The sequence below is a fragment of the Acanthopagrus latus genome, chromosome 23, assembly GCF_904848185.1.
Source record: "Acanthopagrus latus isolate v.2019 chromosome 23, fAcaLat1.1, whole genome shotgun sequence".
Classification (NCBI taxonomy): domain Eukaryota; kingdom Metazoa; phylum Chordata; class Actinopteri; order Spariformes; family Sparidae; genus Acanthopagrus; species Acanthopagrus latus.
This window is the reverse complement of record NC_051061.1, coordinates 24967607-24987000: the sequence shown is the minus strand read 5'-3', so window position 1 is coordinate 24987000 and position 19394 is coordinate 24967607. Positions and strand designations below refer to the sequence as shown.

The 19394-nt window shown below is 42.0% G+C and overlaps 2 protein-coding genes across 2 annotated transcripts; both read right to left on the bottom strand.

Annotated features, from left to right (window-relative positions):
• Window positions 1-1126: 1126 nt before the first annotated feature.
• On the bottom strand, window positions 1127-17329 carry LOC119013825 (GTPase IMAP family member 8-like). Its single transcript, XM_037088696.1, has 5 exons — window positions 14765-17329; window positions 10915-11505; window positions 10109-10222; window positions 4131-4847; window positions 1127-1959 (listed from the first exon to the last, which is right to left on the bottom strand). Exons 1-5 carry the CDS (start codon window positions 15645-15647, stop codon window positions 1142-1144), a joined length of 3123 nt encoding a protein of 1040 aa, XP_036944591.1. The 5' UTR covers window positions 15648-17329; the 3' UTR covers window positions 1127-1141.
• On the bottom strand, window positions 8725-12901 carry LOC119013324 (GTPase IMAP family member 7-like). The gene is made up of 2 exons (XM_037087740.1): window positions 12804-12901; window positions 8725-11505 (listed from the first exon to the last, which is right to left on the bottom strand). Exons 1-2 carry the CDS (start codon window positions 12829-12831, stop codon window positions 10709-10711), a joined length of 825 nt encoding a protein of 274 aa, XP_036943635.1. The 5' UTR covers window positions 12832-12901; the 3' UTR covers window positions 8725-10708.
• Window positions 17330-19394: the final 2065 nt, after the last annotated feature.

The window sequence follows — 19394 nt, the reverse complement described above, 5'->3', positions numbered from 1 at the left end:
CGCCCCTCCCATGGGTTGTCCCCGCCCATCAACCCAGTGAACGTCTCAGCCAGGTGAGCAGCACTGTGTTGAAGTTAGAATCGTTGTGGCTCCTGTGGAAGATTATATCTCTAAACCTTTTGCTGTCAAACACTCATTATTTCCCACATATTGATCTGACCATTGATCATACTGATGATGATATCAAACGAAGCAGCCTGCAGTCTGTAGCGGATGCTGACACTGTGAAGCCTTGAGTCACTCGGTCTGTGTTGAAGTTACAGCCGACACTAAAGTAAAAACCCTTCAGATGCTTTGATGCAGACTGAAGGTTAATGACATCTACAGATATCGACTTTATTAACACAGCGATATGCAAACTAATACACCAAGGAGGTACAAATGAATCCAGATCTATCAATAATCTTAATAAATAAACCTGATCAACACGATAACATATCAGATGTAGTGGTGGTGATACAGAAGTGCAGCTAGTTTGGGTCAATTTTCTGCAGTATTGTTTATTTATATCAATTATTCTACAACGGAAATGATTTTCAGACTGCTGAAGATGCCTTGAACACAGTTCTTCTAGATATAGATTATAGATTAGATCATATAGAGCGTATCAGTCTGGCATCAAATAGTGGATCCACCGTCTGCTGTGTTGTATGTGCACAGCAGTAAACATCATGCGGTCAGTGTGGGACTACAGGAGACAAGACAGGTGGAGTCATGTAAAGCTCTGAATGGGTCGGCTGGGTACAGGAAGTGCTAACATGCTAACTGACTCACAGGTTTTAGGACGACAGGCTTCACCACTCTGCTGTACGAATTTAGGAATAACTTGGTGACAACTATCAACAACAACTGGACACCAAATGTAGATTCCAGAGTTTCACCACACAAAGTGAGCTTTAATAAAAGCTGGTGCCGATCCAAATGATCCAGAATTCAAAAGAAGACTGGCAAACAGACTCGTAACAACAAGATGGCAAATGAACAGAATCCAGACAAACTATAAATACAAGACGAGGACGGAGGGTAACGACACAAGATGGAAGATAAAGACAAAACCCAAAAGAAACCCAGAGAACACAGGAAACACACACAATGACACCGAGGTGACAGGACCATGACTTTTTGTCCCTTTGATGACGGTTCACTGTATGTTGCATGTTTTAGCTCGAATGTGTTCAGCTGTAACGATGCCTACGCCTCCCAGGACACCTCCGACTGCTCCGCCCGCTGCAACTCCTGCTGGAACTCCGACCGAGCTCCCGACGAAGTGCGACACGACTCCTCCGAGAGCTGCTCCCACCAGAGCCGAGCCGTTAACACTCAGAGCGATTCTCTTCCTGACCCCCAACGTTTTCCCTTCTTTCTCAGCCTCACGTAGGATTTCAGCAGTGTAGCACTTTCCTCCGTTAGTCTGAACCATGACGCTGATCTTCTGCAGCAGCTCTGTGACTTGAGATGGATCCTGGTTTCTGTTATCAAACACATGGTGTCCCCCTTTACATTCACCAACAAAGCCTCTGAGAGCTCTGCTGTCCTTAATGAAGTCTTCTATCAGTTTTCCATCTCTCTTCAGTTCGTCTCCACACGTGAACAGAACCACAGTGTAATCTGTAACGTGTTCTCCAAACGTCGTCTTGATCATCTTCACCATGTCCTGTTCTTCTTCTGTAAATCTGTCCAGACAGTTGAGGACAAACAGGAACACATGAGGTCCAGGAACAGCGAGGGAGACACGACGCTCGATCTCCTTCATCACCTCCTCATCTGTTTGTTCTGTGCTGCACAGACCAGGAGTGTCGACAAGGACCACAGATCGTCCTGCGATCTGGACTTGATGTGGTTCTGTCCCGCAAGAAACAGGTTTCTCATTTTCCTCGGAGCTCCTCAGGAAGGTGTTCACGACCGAAGTCTTCCCAGCTCCAACCTTCCCGATGAGTACGATCCTCAGCTGTGAGGAGTCTGTTGGACAACATCACACAGATGTTAGTGGTGGAGGAAAGAATCGGACTTTTGCTGATACTCTGTACCTTTGTTTGTTTGTTTGTTTGTTTGTTTGTTTGTTTGTTAATTAGTTAGTTAGTTAGTTAGTTAGTTTGTTTGTCTGTTTGTTTGGTCGGTCAGTCTCTTGAAGTACGATCTTTAGGAGAGGAACTGTTTTGTATGATGGTGTAATAAGTTATTAGCCTCAGCTAGAAGTCCTGAGCTCTTTGTGCCGGTGGCGTCTTATTCAGATTTAACAATACATACATGTATAATCCTGTTAGACAAACCAATAAAGACGTAATAGAGCTCTGAGTGGACCAACGTGAAGTGTGGAGGTCAGCAGGACTTTAACAAGCTTCCATTGGGACAGATTATACCAAATAATCTGATCAGCTATCATAATTATGCAGACGACACACAAATGTACCTTTTCTTTGTTACCAAGCAACGAGAGTTCCGTCGATTCTCTCTGCAAGAGAACAACAAAGAAAAGATCAAATGAGTCTGAACTTAGTTTTTACAGCTGGTTTTGTTTAAATCTTGTATGCACAGTTACTACGACACCGTTTGTGTTCTACCATCTTTAAAACGGCAAGAATCCAAAGAAAAATCGAAACCAAACTTTTTATTTACGCCATCGAAGAAAAAGTCTGAAGAGTCTGAACAAAGACCAGGAACAGTGAACACATCACACAGTGTTACTGTCTGTCTCTTTAATCTTTTGATTCTTTGCTTTATATTTATCTGTTTGTCTTCTTATATACACGTTATCAAACTCAACTAGGTTTTTGCTGCATTTTTATATTTCAGTGTTCTTGTCAGGCGTCAGAACACAGAGAGGCTGCAAACACTGTCAGTTATTGTCATCAAGTACTAACTATTCACTCAGAACTAACTTACATCAGAATATGAAGAAAATAATCCAACAGCTGTATAATAAACTGAACACACTGTAAATAGATATAAATAGATTTGAATACTTTCTGACAAACTTCAGGCATCACAGATTAACACTGAACCGCTTCATGGTTGAGAAAATGTGTCGAGAACTTACGAGAGTGTTGCGACTCTTCACCGCTCATCTTGTTCTTGTAGAGGCAGCAGGTCTGAGATGTCACTGGATGTATTCCTCTGACACAACACTTTATATATCATAGCTTCTTGTTCCCTCCCCTGAAATACTCATCATCTGTTTCTAACTAACGTCTGACCACTCACAGACCAGAGATAAAGAAGCGCTGTAGGCAACAAATCAGAAGGCTGAGCACAAAGACTTGTTCACAGTTCCACAGTTGTTGACCTGGAGAGAGTCATCAGTCCCACGAGGACCTGCAGCATCACTGTTAGTGACTGGACCCTTCAGTACCACACCAACAGGAACACAGTCCGGCCCGGAAGGATATTCTGCCTCTGTGAAGAACTTTTCATTCATTGTGTGGATTTTATGATTTTATTGAAACACAAAAACAAAATCACAAATGACACTTAAACAAACCAATCACAGAAACAGACACGTTCAGATTTTAAGTCGAGTTTCTGCAGAACTTTTGTCTTTATTACATTTGATTAAAAAGAGCTTTAAATCATAAAGGCACATTCAAACAGAGTCTTGGTCAACTATGTTCCACATCCGCTGCTCAGGTTGTGTTCGGAACATATATTCACCCAACAGTATGTTTTCACACAACAACGCTGGATAAACAGGAGAAAGCAGCAGACTGAGAACTCAACAGCTCTGCTTTTAAAAAGCAACCAAGAGCTTTAAAAGGCGATTTTGTCATTTAGAGTGAAAAACATAACTTTGTCACTTTCCAGGGTTAGAGTGCTGGTGGAGTATTGGTGGAGTGCTGGTGGAGTATTGGTGGAGTGCTGGTGGAGTATTGGTGGAGTGCTGGTGGAGTATTGGTGGAGTGCTGGTGGAGTATTGGTGGAGTGCTGGTGGAGTATTGGTGGAGTGCTGGTGGAGTATTGGCAAACCGCTGCTGGTGAGATAATGCGAAAAGGACTTCTGTGTTTTTGCCTCCATGATTTTCTCTGCCACTTGTTTTGAAGTGCGGTTCAGATGATCGATCACTGTGATTGGAAAGCTTCAGGTGGCATGCATTTATAAGCCACATCTTCCACTTTTCTGAGGAAGTATCTCAGACCTGGAGCTTGTTCCATCACAGTAACTAGACCCTTACAGATCCAGCCCTCCAGGTACTCTGTTGCTGCCTGTGCAGGATCAACTGCTGAGGTCACCTCAGGGAGCTGCCTGACTTCTGTAAGGACGGACTCAATCTGTTGGATCAGGTCGTTGCTGTAGCAGCTTCTTCCGTTGTTCTGGACCACGTGGTTGATCTTCTGCAGCAGGCCGTTAACCTGAGACTCATCCTCGACTCTGTTGTTAAAGACGTGGTGCGCCTCACAGGACTCCTCCATGAACCTTTTCAGATCTTTATGGCGTTTGATGAAAGCATCACATCCTTCCTCACACTGATCTCCGTGGGTGAACAAGACAATCGTGTATCGTTTTGCATCTTTGAAGACTTTCTGGAAGGTTTCCAGACATTTTTGATCTTGTCTTGAGAAGGTACCGAGCCTCAGAACCAGCAGGAACACATGAGGACCAGGAGAGATCCATCTGATGCAACCTGTGATCTCTGTCATCAGCTCTCTGAGACCTTTGTCTGTGTGAAACAGACCTGGAGTATCGACAATCTCAAGAGTTTGTCCGTCACACTCTCTGGAGGCCCTCTGGCACCTTGTTGTCACAGATGAAGGAGACCTATCAGCGTGAAACGCTTCACGCCTGAGGATGGTGTTTGCAGACGAACTCTTCCCAACTCCGGTTCCTCCCAGGAGCAGGATCCTCAGATCATCCTCTAAAATATTAAAATAAACATACATGATTGAAATGAAAAAACAACATCCGTTGGCAACCAAACTTTAACTATGACATCACATGCAGTTATTTCAAAAATTTGAAACATGGTCTAACATGTTGTAGTTTAATATCAGGACGGACTCAGATCCCTCCTGCCTGATGGTGACGGGACCATTAATCTCATTATTGTCCTTCATTTCCTTATTGACACTAAATAATAAACACACATAAAATGGCATCATTTCCAAGTTTAGGGCTTTAAAAACTGGATTTGAAATCTCATTGGCTACATGATGCGTCAATCATCGGGAGGCTGGTGTGTGATTGGCTCAGGAGAGAGGAGGAAGAAGAGAGAGTGGGTCACTGGTCTACACAATCACTCGTTGGCTGTTGTGGGCTCTGGGGCGGGTTCAGATTCCCACTGAAGACCAGACTAAACCAGAGACTGCTCCAAAAACCAGTGGCTTCCTGGTCAGGATCACACACTGGGTCCAGTTTTCATGAGAATAAAGACAATAGAGTATTAAATAATAGTGAATATACTAAATATGAAGTATGAAAGGAGTTACTGCAGAAACCAGAGCCTTATATAAAAACAGTAAGACGTGGTAAACTACAAATGGACTGAAGAAGAAGTTAGTGATATTACACCTGATAATTAACATTATATTACATAATAATAATAATAATGAGATGTGATGTCACACAAGCTGCTTCTCCTAATTACTAAACTTTCTATTTGATTGTAAGAGTTTTAACTGAAGTTGATCAAACTGCCTCCACTCAACAAAAAACATCTTTAAAATGACATTATAAGAAATAAGAATAATAAGTCGCTCTGATCTCACAAACATCACGAAGGAACAAATATGTAGCAACATTTTGGGCTCACATACCAAAGTGTTTAACACAAACATCTAATTAACTATTCTAACAATTTAACATTCATGTTGTCACTGTATGGAATTATTTTATTCCATTTTGATGTGTTGGACACACGAGTATAAACTGCTGCTGTACTTCGTGTTTGTGTCCTCGACTGTATTTATGTAACAAAACTACATTTAAAAACAAATGTAATGAGGAAAATGAACATCTTAAAAATCACTAAGTTCAGTTGATGAAAGCTGAAAAGTGTCAGTTTGTGTATTTGGTCTGATCAGAAGCTGCAAATAACACATTTGCTCAACGTCTGAAAAGGTGAATCACAGAAAACACAAAAAATACAAAATTTGTAAATCATGTATTAGTCACAGAATTATGTAGCAGTTACATCTGTTTAAAATGAATCACATACAACATGACCTAAATATAAATCCATTATATAAAAAAATAATAATGAAATAATAAGATGCTGCAACATGTGAGACTCGACATGAAGACAAACGAGTACAGAGAAGATTACAAACATGAAACTTGCAGGAGGCTGAAGGGGCGAGAGAAATATTTAAAAGTTGAGACTTTAACGTGGTGAATGAGTGAGAGTGTCTGTCGTCTGTCATCAAGATATGTGACAGTGATAATAAAAAATCATAATAAAACAGTTACTAACCAGGAAGATGTTTTCTGTCCATCTTCGTGAGGTGGAAGCAGCTGGTCTGATGTCTTCTTGAATAGTTCGTCATTTCATCTTCATACATTATAAAGTCAGTGGTTCCCTCCCCATGTCAGCTGCTACCAAGTCAGTCTGAGAGTAAAAAGGCACAGAGAGCCGACCAATCACAGCGCAGGAACCAGAGTGAAGCTGCAAGCAGCAAATCAGGGGCGGAACAGAAATGCATCATATCTAGTTTACAACCTGTTTTACATGTATTCATTGACACATGTGGGTTATTTTACATGCTGTTTATCTTATATGTTTCTGTTCCAGCCAACCTGATCTGAACGAGAGGGGTGTTTTTTTATTGGACTGCTGTGACAAGAACATATATAACACACACCAAGTTTAGGAACCTGGTCCCAGAACACCGTATGTTTTGGACACTTGGGTGAAGAGGCTCAGCTGAGCACTACCTGGTTGGTACTCAGGTTAGCCATCTATTCCTGTGCAGCGGGCAGGTACCAGAAGGCCAGAACGGGTGTGACAGGCACTGAAGCTGAACCCAGTACTGACCTGGACTGGAGAAACTGCTGAGGTGGGTAAATCTTCTGAACATGAGCAGTGTATCATCTGTGGAGGAGGCAGAGTCTGAAGAACCAGGCATACGCCCAGCAGAGGTTTCTGAGCTCGTCCTGTGCTGAAGGCTCTGAACACTGTTGGGCTGTCCTGGCTGACGTGACTCTTCATTGTTGCATGTCCAGGTTGAGGACGGATCCTCTGGGGTGGCTGGCTGTGGTGGTGGTTCCCACTGGTTCACACTGCTCGGCCTCCTGGGTGCTGGAGGAGGCGCTGACTGACTTCAAGAGGAACAATTTGTTCTGTCGTGGCTGTGGAACAGGAACAAGCTCTTTACCACTGCAGGGTTCTTCATCTAGTCTATGTGTGGTTCAGGCTTGGAGAAGGCTAACCAGCGTGTCCCTGAGGGAATCCTTTAGGGGTTAGCGTTAGCACTAGCGCTAGTGTTAGCATGGCTGCTGCTCTTACATTAAAATGAGTCACCTGAGGTGATCAGGAGGCCTCCAGGGCGCCTTCCTTCAGAGGCTTCCTGGATGCATCCTACAGGAAAGACTTTAAGACCATCATCCACTGTAGTTTCTGGTATTTCTGAGCCCACCTCAGGTGTTTGTCCTGGTTTCCTGCTGATTGGAGTCTTGTGGTGTTTATTCATAAAGTTCTGTCTCTGTGATGAAGCTGCTTTCTGTCTCAGTGAGCTGATGTGCTGATCTTCTGATGGCTTGCTCACTTTGGCTCTGCCTGATCGTGCTTTGGATACAACTGATCCAGTTTCTGGAGAGTGTTTTTGAGTTCTACACACTGAGCCTTTAGAAACCTTTAGTCTAGACATGACTTGATGCAAAGAAAAACCTCGTTGTTTAGACTAATTATCTGAGACCTAAATGAGCCCCAGTCCATCTGTGTTACGTATGTTTCCAGCCTCACTGTAGACTCGTTTCAGCCTTTGAGTCCACGAGTTTGTTGTCAGCTCTTTCTTACAGTTTCATATCGTTTGTCTGACAACCAATAAAAGTTTTAGTAAGACATGTCGTTGTCTTGAAGTCTCCTGAGGATCTAGTAGGATGTCAGTATTCATTATTTTCTCCTGAACACCAGTGTTATGCTTCATACAGCCATTAGTCTGAAGGCAAATGTAGGTTTGTTGCAACATCAGAAGTCTACGGCGGCCTGAGAGCTCAACACAGTGCAGCTGAGGAAAACACATGCAAACAAATGAAGAAAACATCTTCTCCACTGTGACGACACACGCACAGCATTTAGAAAAACTGCTGACACTCTGAAAACACAACGAAGCCTGTTGTTCTGAGAGCAGCTTCTCACAGAATGAGCGTCATGTGGAGGGTGAACGCCTGAGAGGCCGTTGTTCAGTCCTGACGACAGGCAGCAGACGTGATTATCTCAACACTGACCGAGTGTTTCGGTAACTAGTCAACACCAGGAATGAGAAAGGAGTCAGTTACGAGACGGATCGATGTGGTTCACGAGGTGAGGGAGGGTTTGTGTTATTCAGCATGAAGGCAGAGAGGAAGTATGAGTCAGTGTGCTGGAAGATGTCTGTTACATTACAGTCATCTTAATGTCATGAAACTGATGGAAGTTTAAGAACTGTGAGGTGAATGTTGTTGTTTCCATCTGAGAGAAATGATTAGTGACACAAAATACTGAATCAGCAGCACACTGACTCATTTATTCACACGAGAAGCTCAAACATGTATTTCATAGATGAAACTGAGTGTTTGTCCCTCTGGCCTCTCAGCTGCACAGAGTGCACACAGACACCAGGGGGCGCTCATGCTCAAGTCTAATAATGATGTGAGAGCCACTGACTGACTGTCAGCAGGTGTGTCTGAGAGCATCAGGTAGAGAATCTGCACGTCTACCATCCCTCAGTCAACATAGCTGCCATGACTTCTGTGTGATGATGATTCAGTCTAAACTACATTTACTCAAAGACACAAAAAAGCTCAAGCTATAAAGTTCCATGCTAACATTACATTTGACTAAAAGAGTACCTAAATAACATCAGTTAGCTTAGCATTATCAGATATTTCCCTGACATGTTAAACTGTCTGAATACTGCCACTAAAACCGTTTGCTTTGGCATCACATGTTCCTGTAAAAGTCAGGAAGGGAGGGACTCCAGAATACTTGTTGGTGTTTGAAGGAGTGTCAGCGTAGAATTTGAACTACTGAACTAGAGTCCAGTACAGTTAGCTTCTGTTAGCAGTGACTTCAGCAACAACTGTAGCCGTCTGTTCATCAGGACGCTCTGTAAAAGGGTTAAACCAGAAAACATTTCTCCATGAATCATGATCCAGTCTCACTTAAATCCACAGATAGATTTTCTGTCTGTGTGAAACTCTCCTGCAGCATCTTCCTGACATGAGTTATCAGCACCTGCTAGCTGCTTTAAGAGGAAGCTTGATTGACAGCTGAGTGATATTGTTGATTCAAATAAGTTTGTTCAAATTAACAGAAGCACACGTGACATTTAGTCTGAGTGTATTTTGATGTGAAAATACATAGAAATGAATCTTTTGTATATATTGTGAACACGTCGTGGATCAGAGTCACATGATGTCAGTTTCAGCACTGCAGTCTGATTTAGTTCAGTGTGAAAGTCGCTCGTGTCTCTCGTTCTTTCTCACCATTAACCTTTGTATACATGTTGCTGTGAGCTTTGAATTAAAGAAGTCACCTTACATTTACATTTAGGACATATAGCAGACGCTTTTGTCGAAAGTGACTTACAATAAGTACATTTGTCACAAGAGAGAAACACGACATCACCGTCTATGGAGCAAAAAGAGATAAAGAAACAATTGTCGAGCCGTCATCTGAGGATCATAACTGCTGTTTGTCAAAAATACTTTAAGTACATAAATGCTGTGATAGAAGTGTGATGATATGACAGCATATGATATGATACAGTTATTTTTGTATTTTTGGGGCTGTTGGGAGGCAGTGATGCTCTGCAGGTCCAGGTGAAGTCTGAACAGGTGAGTCCTGAGTCTCCTGCTGCAGACACAGAGACTCTGCTGTCCTGACGCTGGTCTGGACTCGGTTCCTCCTCTGAGGCTCCAGAACAGAGAAGAGTGGTGACTTCTCTGAGCAGCTCTGTTTGCTCTCAGCGATGGTGGTACCAGCCGGCCCGCTGATGTAGAAGAGTGCAGTGCTCTCTGGGCCGTGTGGTCTGACCAGGGTTTGGAGGAAGACGGTGCAGTTCTGTTGACGGACTTGAAGTCCAGAACCATCATCTGGAATCAGACGCGGGCCACAACAGGAAGTCAGTGGAGGTCACGGAGGAGGCGGGTCACATGGGAGAATTTGGGTGGATTGTAAACGAGGCGCTGCAGCGTTCTGGATACACTGCAGTGGTTCAGTCTCAGAGGCTGAGAGTCCAGGAGGGAGACGACCAGAGCTTGGACCAGGAGTTGCGTTGCGTCTTCTGATACTTTGGGATGTTATTGATCTGCGGTGGTTTATGTCGGGCGATGAGAGGAGGCCGTCCGCTGATCTGCGCTCTCTTTATCAGCATTATGACAGCAGGCGTGTCAGCAGCAACTGTGAATACAATCCTGGCTTCTGTTAAGGAAACTTAAGTGACTTTAGTGTTTTGAGTACAGCAATTTCAATTAATTTCCCTTTTTCTGACATGCTACTGTTCATTTGGTCATCCTGAATATCAGCTCCGTGCTAATTTATTATCTCCTTGATTGATACATGATGTGAATTATGTAAGTTTACTGTATCATACATTGATGTTTAGCGTGTTCCACTGCAAGTATCCCTGCACCTCCTACTGTAGCTCCAACTACTCCTCCAGCTGTAGCACCTAATGCAGCTCCCAACGGGCTCCCAACAAAGTGCGACACTAACCCTCCAACAGCCGCTCCAGCCACCGCAGAGCTGCCTGTTGTAACAGCGATTCTCTTTTTAAGTCTGGCACCTTTGTCTTTGCTGTCAGCAGTGTAGCACTTTCCTCCGTTAGTCTGAACCATGATGCTGATCTTCTGCAGCAGCTCTGTGACTTGAGATGGATCCTGGTTTCTGTTATCAAACACATGGTGTCCCCCTTTACATTCACCAACAAAGCCTCTGAGAGCTCTGCTGTCCTTAATGAAGTCTTCTATCAGTTTTCCATCTCTCTTCAGTTCGTCTCCACACGTGAACAGAACCACAGTGTAATCTGTAACGTGTTCTCCAAACGTCGTCTTGATCATCTTCACCATGTCCTGTTCTTCTTCTGTAAATCTGTCCAGACAGTTGAGGACAAACAGGAACACATGAGGTCCAGGAACAGCGAGGGAGACACGACGCTCGATCTCCTTCATCACCTCCTCATCTGTTTGTTCTGTGCTGCACAGACCAGGAGTGTCGACAAGGACCACAGATCGTCCTGCGATCTGGACTTGATGTGGTTCTGTCCCGCAAGAAACAGGTTTCTCATTTTCCTCGGAGCTCCTCAGGAAGGTGTTCATGACCGAAGTCTTCCCAGCTCCAACCTTCCCGATGAGTACGATCCTCAGCTGTGAGGAGTCTGTTGGACAACATCACACAGATGTTAGTGGTGGAGGAAAGAATTGAAATGGAAATTTATCTTGAATCAAAGTACAAAAGTAAAGCCATCAAATGTAGTTAGAAACAATAATCTTGGCTGTAAACAAACAAAAGTAAACAGGATCTGCTGTTTCTCTGGATACAAAGAATTTAGGTTTCCAGGTTGATGATCTGTGATGCAGGAAAGTTATTCAGAGTCAGAACTGAGTGTGAATCATGTCCTATAAATACAGTGTGTAGATGAGCGATTAAAGTCTGTGGTAATAAATAATACTGGTGTGAATAGATAATTGTAAACAACAAAATAATGAGAAGTTAATGTTGTTTAGTGTATTACGCTATATTTTTTTCACCAACAGCAACTTTTGTGTTTTCAAGTGAAAACTTCTTTCTGATAAACAACAGAAGCAGGTTGTGCTTCAGTCGTTCACGTGTTGTTACAGTTGTGATTGTGAATCTGAGTGACCGATGGTGACGTGTGGAGAACCTCAGGGCTCAACCCTCGGTCCTCTCTGGTTTAACATTGAGATGCTCTGATTAGGTCACATTAGGCAAAACATGAACATCAACCATCATAATTACACTGATGACACCCACACGTCTGTCAGGGAGCTCCACCAATGAATGACTGGATGGCTCCTGAACTGAGACGCCGCCTGACAGAACTCACTGAGACTTTTTCAAGATTTAAAGTTTTCAGTTAAATTAATTACAAAACCTTCAAGCTCCCTTTTTAAAAACAGCAAATATCACATCCAGTCAGAACTCAGAGAACAAAGAAGTGAAGACACCAAACAGGTCTCAGGTCAGTGAACTGGTTTCCAGTCAGAGAGATTTAAAATGCTGCTTGACTGTAAATTTGTTCCAGGCTGAGGACCAACAAAACCATAACAAATGTTATTCATGTTTCAGAGAAGAACTTTTAATGTCTTCCTTTTTGTAATGCATTATGAAAAGCACTGAAATTGTGGTGTACAAAAAAATTAGAGCTAACGCTGTTAGTCATTGAGAGAAACACAAGTTCTTACAGATACTTGATCTTTTCACTTATTTACATATTAAAGATAAAGCAAAATATTAATTCACGCATGAATCAAATAATACAGTAAACTGTATCTATGCTGACTGTAAAATGACTAAATTTCAAATCTTTTTTTCAGATGCTTAACAAACATGTCCTGCATCACAGACATGATGAATGAACTTTAGAGAAAATGGTTGTTGTACCAGATATTGATCCAACACTGATCATGATCTCTGTGTAAGACGTGTACTCACCAGAGAGTAAAATATCCTCACTGGTCATGTTTGTCTTGTAAAGGAAGCTGACAGTTGATGTTCTGTCACTGTGGATGTCTTCTTCTGACTCTTGTATTTGCACGTCTAGTATATATATTATAGCTTCCAGTTCCCTCCCCTGAAATACTCATCACCTGTTTCTAACCAAAATCTGACCACTCACAGACCAGAAATCAAGATGCAGCTGCAGGCAACAAATCAGGAGGCTGAGCACAAATACCTGAAACACAGTTCCACAGTTGTTGAGAAGTTTTCAGGGAGTCATCAGTTACACATGGACCTGCAGCCTGGAGCATCACTGGGAACTCAGACAGGATCATTTGGTGTGATTATTTTAGATATCATTTTAAAAAAATAACAATCATTAATCAGTATACATGAGATTACAGTTACACTAACTGTCAGCAACATTATGAACTTGATTTCATTGTTTTCTACTGTTGTGTCCAAACCGACCGCGAGCAGCACCACCTGACCCGTCTCAGGCCCGACGCCTTGTTCCTATCATCATCCTGAAGCTGGAGAAGAAACTTAAAGTTCAACCGCAGACCAGAAGCAAACACTTGTATTGCTAACATGCAAAATGGTGCTATTTTATTAATAGGCTGCTCAAAGGTGTGAACAGCAGAATGGACGAGATGTGGGAAAGTGAGTTACTGTTGTTCAGCTGGAGGCCTACAAAGATAAAAAGCATCAACTCCAGTTTTAAAAAGTAAAAAAAAGTAAAGTCCCACAGAACCGTTGATGAGTGGACCCTGCTCAGTCGAGCTGATCCGACTCCTTCTGATGGCAAAGCCTAGTGTCAAAGTGTGTGATGGAGCTTCCTATGAACCGTGAAGTTACCTGGACTATCATCATCAGGTGGTTTACACCTGCCATTAACACTGACTGGTGATCTGAACACTCGTGGACAGATTTAATAAATACTAGTTCCATCTCTCCAACACTGATGCTGGTGAGCAGTGTGAACATTACTACACTGATGCCCCCGACATGGTGAGAGGCACAATGATGAAAGCTGTTGGAGTGTTAGTGAAACATAATATAATATCCAGCTGGGCAGAACTGGAGGACCTCCGGCTGTTCAGGAGGATGGATGGATGAAAACGATTGTAACCACAGCCGGCAGCTGGATGACAGACCAACCGAACGTTACTGTTGTGTTACTGATCAGACAGCATCAGACATGCTGGAGGACACTCCTGGGTCAGACATCTCCGTGGCTAATTAGCAGGCTAGCTTCCACACATGCATACAGTAAGATGAATTAGATGTATGTGGGAGCTGATGCTCTCCTGCCGCTTGGAAGCTCCTGTAGATAAATATCATTTGATGGCATGAAATGTAAATGTGTGTTAGAAGAACAGTCGTTATACAGATCAGACAGAGTTCAGTTTATTGCAGCAGAGATAGAAAACAGCAGGATGCACACAGCACAAACATCACATAACTGTCATAAAATGATTAATGATTAAACAATAACATGATGATCAACTTGGCATAACATCCAACAAGACTTGATCCAAAGAGCCGACAGAAGCCTTTCACCACACACACCTTTACAGGAGTCATAAACAAATAAAACAGTAAATTAACTTTGGACAGGTGAGTCGGAGCTCCACACATCAAGGTTTCAACGTGAAGAGCAAAGAACAGTTGGAGGTTCTTTGATTTAGACTTTTAATCAGATTTTTAGTTTAGATTAATGTTCCACAATTTGGTCTCAGGCATATTCATAATTTTATCACTTGAGAAACACTCAGTGTTGAACGATGCTCCATGCATCAACGTCCACACCAATAAATCAAAGTCTGCACATTTTAAAAATATTGTGTTGTTTAAGCTCACAGAGTAGAAAAAGATAATAAATGTAGAGCCGTTAGCTAACATTATTTTCCCTGTGTCATGTTGCTCTGATCTGAGGAGCTCTCATCATTCTTAGTTCTTAGCTGCATCTGGCATGAGGTCATACACAAACTTATTCAGAAGGTTAAGGTAGCTTGTCACAGCTTTATAAGCTTGTCCGTCCACTGCGCCCCCAACCCTATCTCCAACCACCTTAGGGAGGTATTTTTTTAACATGTCTGACATGTTTTCAGAAATGTATTCTGGTATGTACTTTAAAATGAAATCCATTGATGCCTGTGCAGGATCACTTGCTGAGGTCACCTCAGGGAGCTGGCTGACTTCTGTAAGGACGGACTCAATCTGTTGGATCAGGTCGTTGCTGTAGCAGCTTCTTCCGTTGTTCTGGACCACGTGGTTGATCTTCTGCAGCAGGCCGTTAACCTGAGACTCATCCTCGACTCTGTTGTTAAAGACGTGGTGCGCCTCACAGGACTCCTCCATGAACCTTTTCAGGTCTTTATGTTTTTCGATAAAATTGTCAGCTCCTTCCTCACACTGATCTCCGTGGGTGAACAGGACAATTGTGTAACGTTTTGAATCTTTGAAGGTCTTCTGGAAGGTTTCCAGACATTTTTGATCTCCTTTGGAAAAGGTACCGAGCCTCAGAACCAGCAGGAACACATGAGGACCAGGAGAGATCAATGTGAAGCAATCAGCGATCTCTGTCATCACCTCTTTGAGACCTTTGTCTGTGTGAAACAGACCTGGAGTATCGACAATCTCAAGAGTTTGTCCGTCACACTCTCTGGAGGCCCTCTGGCACCTTGTTGTCACAGATGAAGGAGACCTATCAGCGTGAAACGCTTCACGCCTGAGGATGGTGTTTGCAGACGAACTCTTCCCATATCCTGTCTTTCCCAGGAGCAGGATCCTCAGATCATCCTTCTCTGTTGAACAATTCAAATAAACAGACATGAGTAATATTATAAAAGTTCATCCATCATGACATACACACACCTAACTGGTTTGAATGTTATCTGTACAATGTAATGTCAGTTAGCTTCAGGATTACAATATGATTTTTGCAACTTGTCTCTGATGGAAAATTCAAAAGTATGTTCACTCAAGCAAATCTCAGAATAAATTGCTCAGTTGCTTTTCTGTACATACATAACAGACAACTGGAAAGTCATTACTGTATTCCCAGTTTTATCTAACTATTGTATTAAGAACCCTGTAAGTGAAATGATCCAGGTGGATTTAAGTTCCCCTGATCAGCACCACACAGTGTGTTCTGGTACAACTGGGACTGTTCGGCCCACCACCTGTTGTGGCCCAACCATGCTTATATAGTTGTTTTTAACAAATGCTCACATGAAGGCCAGCCCACGTGTCCTGCGCCTGTTTGTTCATGTCCTCTGGCATTAACACTTCATGTAGGATGCAATACGCACACCAACAGCAGGGCCAGTACGACAGCGCGACAGGAGCAGTGAACGTACCAGCAGCAGGAACTACAATGATCAGTGTGACATGTAGTGATATCCTCCAGTAACACAGGTGGTACACAGTGTGTGTCTACACTGATGACACAGCTGGCTGTCTACGCAAACACATGGTCAAAAAACAAGTTTATCTCCAGCCAATCACAGTCCCAGTTTCTCAAGGTTGGCTGCTCAGTGCACTCCTGTTCATTGTCTACACACTTCCTCTCCGTTTTTATTTTTCCACCACCTTTGTTTGTTTTTCTGAAGTGTACATTACAGCCTCACAGCGGCTTTAATGTAGATGTAGATTATTGTATATCAGTCATCTAAAAGGCAGATTCTTGTGAGACTGCAGTCTGACCCACAGTCACTACCAGCAGCTCTTCAGAGCAGTTTCATCATGATTACCGTAAATGTCAGTAGATTCACGCACAAGCAAACGCGAACCACGGCTGGCTTCACTGCAGTTACACAATCCTGCTTCTCTTCAACGTGTCTTCAACGTACTCATTGTTATGCTATGAAAAGTTGACAGCATATTAACTGTCACCTCAAATGTATGTCTCGCATCAAAATAATCCTTGATATCTTCTTCGGTGGTGCCCATGTTTACAGCCGAGCCGTGAACTACCTGGTGTGGCGCACAGCAGCCTTTCCCACCTGTTAAACAGACAGATGTGCTTTCATCCAATCAGCATTGATCTGAGTCATAGAAGGTACAACTTACTTTTTCTGGTAGAAGTCAATGTCGTTGTGTTTGTGTTAATGTGATTTTGTTTTTGTTAATGTTGTTGTTCCATTTCGTTTTATTTCCACTTATCCATGAGGGTCGCTGGATGTTGCCACTGTGGGGCTTACTGGGACCAAATCCACTTTACTTAATGGGCAAAGGCCAGGATACACCCTGGTGCCAACACAAGGGGCCAGCTGCACATCAGGAGCAACTTTGGGGTTCAGTATCTTGCTCAAGGATACTTCAAGATGTAGCTCAGTCCCGTCCCAGGGGAGCCGGGATTCGAACCACCGACCTTCCAATCACCGGTCCACCAGCTCTACTCACTGAGCTTCAGCCGCCCCTAATGTAATGTAATGTTTGTGTTTTTGTCAATGTTGTTGTGTTTTTGTTAATGTCGTTATGTTTTTTAATGTTGTGTTTTTGTTAATATTGTGTTTTTTTGTGCTTGTGTTTTGTTAATGTTGTTGTGTTTTTGTTAATATTGTGTTTTTTTGTGCTTGTGTTTTGTCAATGTTGTTGTGTTTTTGTTAATATTGTTGCGTTTTTATTAATGTTGCTGTGTTTATGTTTTTGTGATTGTGTTTTTGTTAATGCTGTTGTGTTTTTCTTTTTGTCGTTTGCCCTTCAGGGCCACCGTAGATTCTTTATGGCATATGTTTCTATATGCTGACGATATGGTGCTCTGTATATCTTTTCACTGGGCGTGGTCACAACTCTCTCTCTCATTATTTAATATAAGAAGATTGTTATTTTCTCTTTACCTCTGTACAGTCAAACACTTTCACTTTGGGACTACATGTAAATTCAGAGAGGCACCAGGGTTTTGATTCAGGTTGGAGAATCTCCTCTCATAACAGCAAAATCAGTACCAGGGATGTGGATTAGTCTCATCTATCAGGTTAGAATACAACTTTAAGACAAAAAGATCAATAAAAGGATCAAATGATTTGGCCTGAAACTTTTCCTTGTCATTGAATTTCAAGTGGGTTGTGGGATATTTGACTGAACGATGATCTGTGAGCTCCTGGTTCACTGGTCTGCCTCAACTCAACAAATATAAGATGAGGGTAATATTTTTCAAACATAACTTGAATACATTCATTTTTAGCAAAAACTTGGTTTCAGCAGGAAAATCTTAACTTAGGGAACTACTCACATACCAAAACATTAACATCCGTGTAGTTACAACATAACATGACTTTATACAAATGTTATGTCATTTCAATTTGAGTTTAAAGGCAGGACACAAATATAAACACAGCAGAATATTTGAAGCAATAACTAATTCATCTAATAAATAATAACAAAAGAAATAATCAATAATAAAGTTTGGTTGATAAATCATAAAGGCTGAAAAGTGGCTCAAAAGTTTGTTACATTTTAATGATCAGAAGCTTCACTACATTCTGATTCTGATCCAAATCATCATTTAGGTATTTTGTGATGATCTACATTTGTCTAAAGAGGCATAATTACAGAGAAAATGACAGATTATACTTGATTTTAATGTAATGTGTAACAGTGTAAGAAGAGCAGTTGTAAATATGTGAAGTCAAAAGACAAAAATATTTAGAAATCATATTAGAACATATCAGAAAACAAATCAGTTGTGGAAAATCTAAATATATTTTGTTTGTATGTTTCCTTATGATAATAGAAGACATAAATAATGAAATGATGCAAAATGTTAATTTTAACATGTGGTTTGCAAACAGAACAGTCAATAAAAATATAACAATGAAAACCAAAAGAACAAAAACAAGTGGTGGGTCAACAGAGAAGACTTCAGTGTGAAGACTGAGAGAAAGTTTCTTCATAACAACACTGATTTTAATGAAACATGAAAACTGTCATAATAAGAAGAGAACATGTCTGATCAAACACAGCCTCAGTGATGTGTCTGAAATACACTCACCATGTCTGCTGGCCATCTTTGTCTGAAAGCAGCTGGTCGGATGTCTTGGTGCTGTTGATGTCTTGGTGCAGTATAGTTTGTCATTTCATCTTTATATATGATAAAGTCAGTGTGGTTCCCTCCCCTTGAGTCCATGTCATCTGCTACCAAGTCAGTTTGAGAGAGAAATGTCACAGAGAGCCAACCAATCACAGCTCAGAAACCAGAGTGAAGCAGCAAATCAGGGGCCAAACAGAGGTGTATCCAGGAAAGTACATTTCATTTGGGGTTTGGCCATTAGGTTACTACATATTCAGGCTATTTTTATTTTCATATTTGGATCATTTCTACAGTGTAAGGCCTGGACTAGAAGGAGGACTCAGATACAGAGTGGGATCAGATAAACAGGCTTTTATTCTGAAATTCAGAATCTCTTAGACAGAGTGATAAAAGAACAGGCTGTGAAAAATTATTTAATCTAGAGGAAGTCAAACTAATAAGGAACTAAAATAACACAATTCTCCGAAGGCAGAGAAAAATAAGCAAAACTCCTAACAAAACAAAACCTCTCCAAAGGATGGAAACTCAAACTAGAGAAAAGGGTG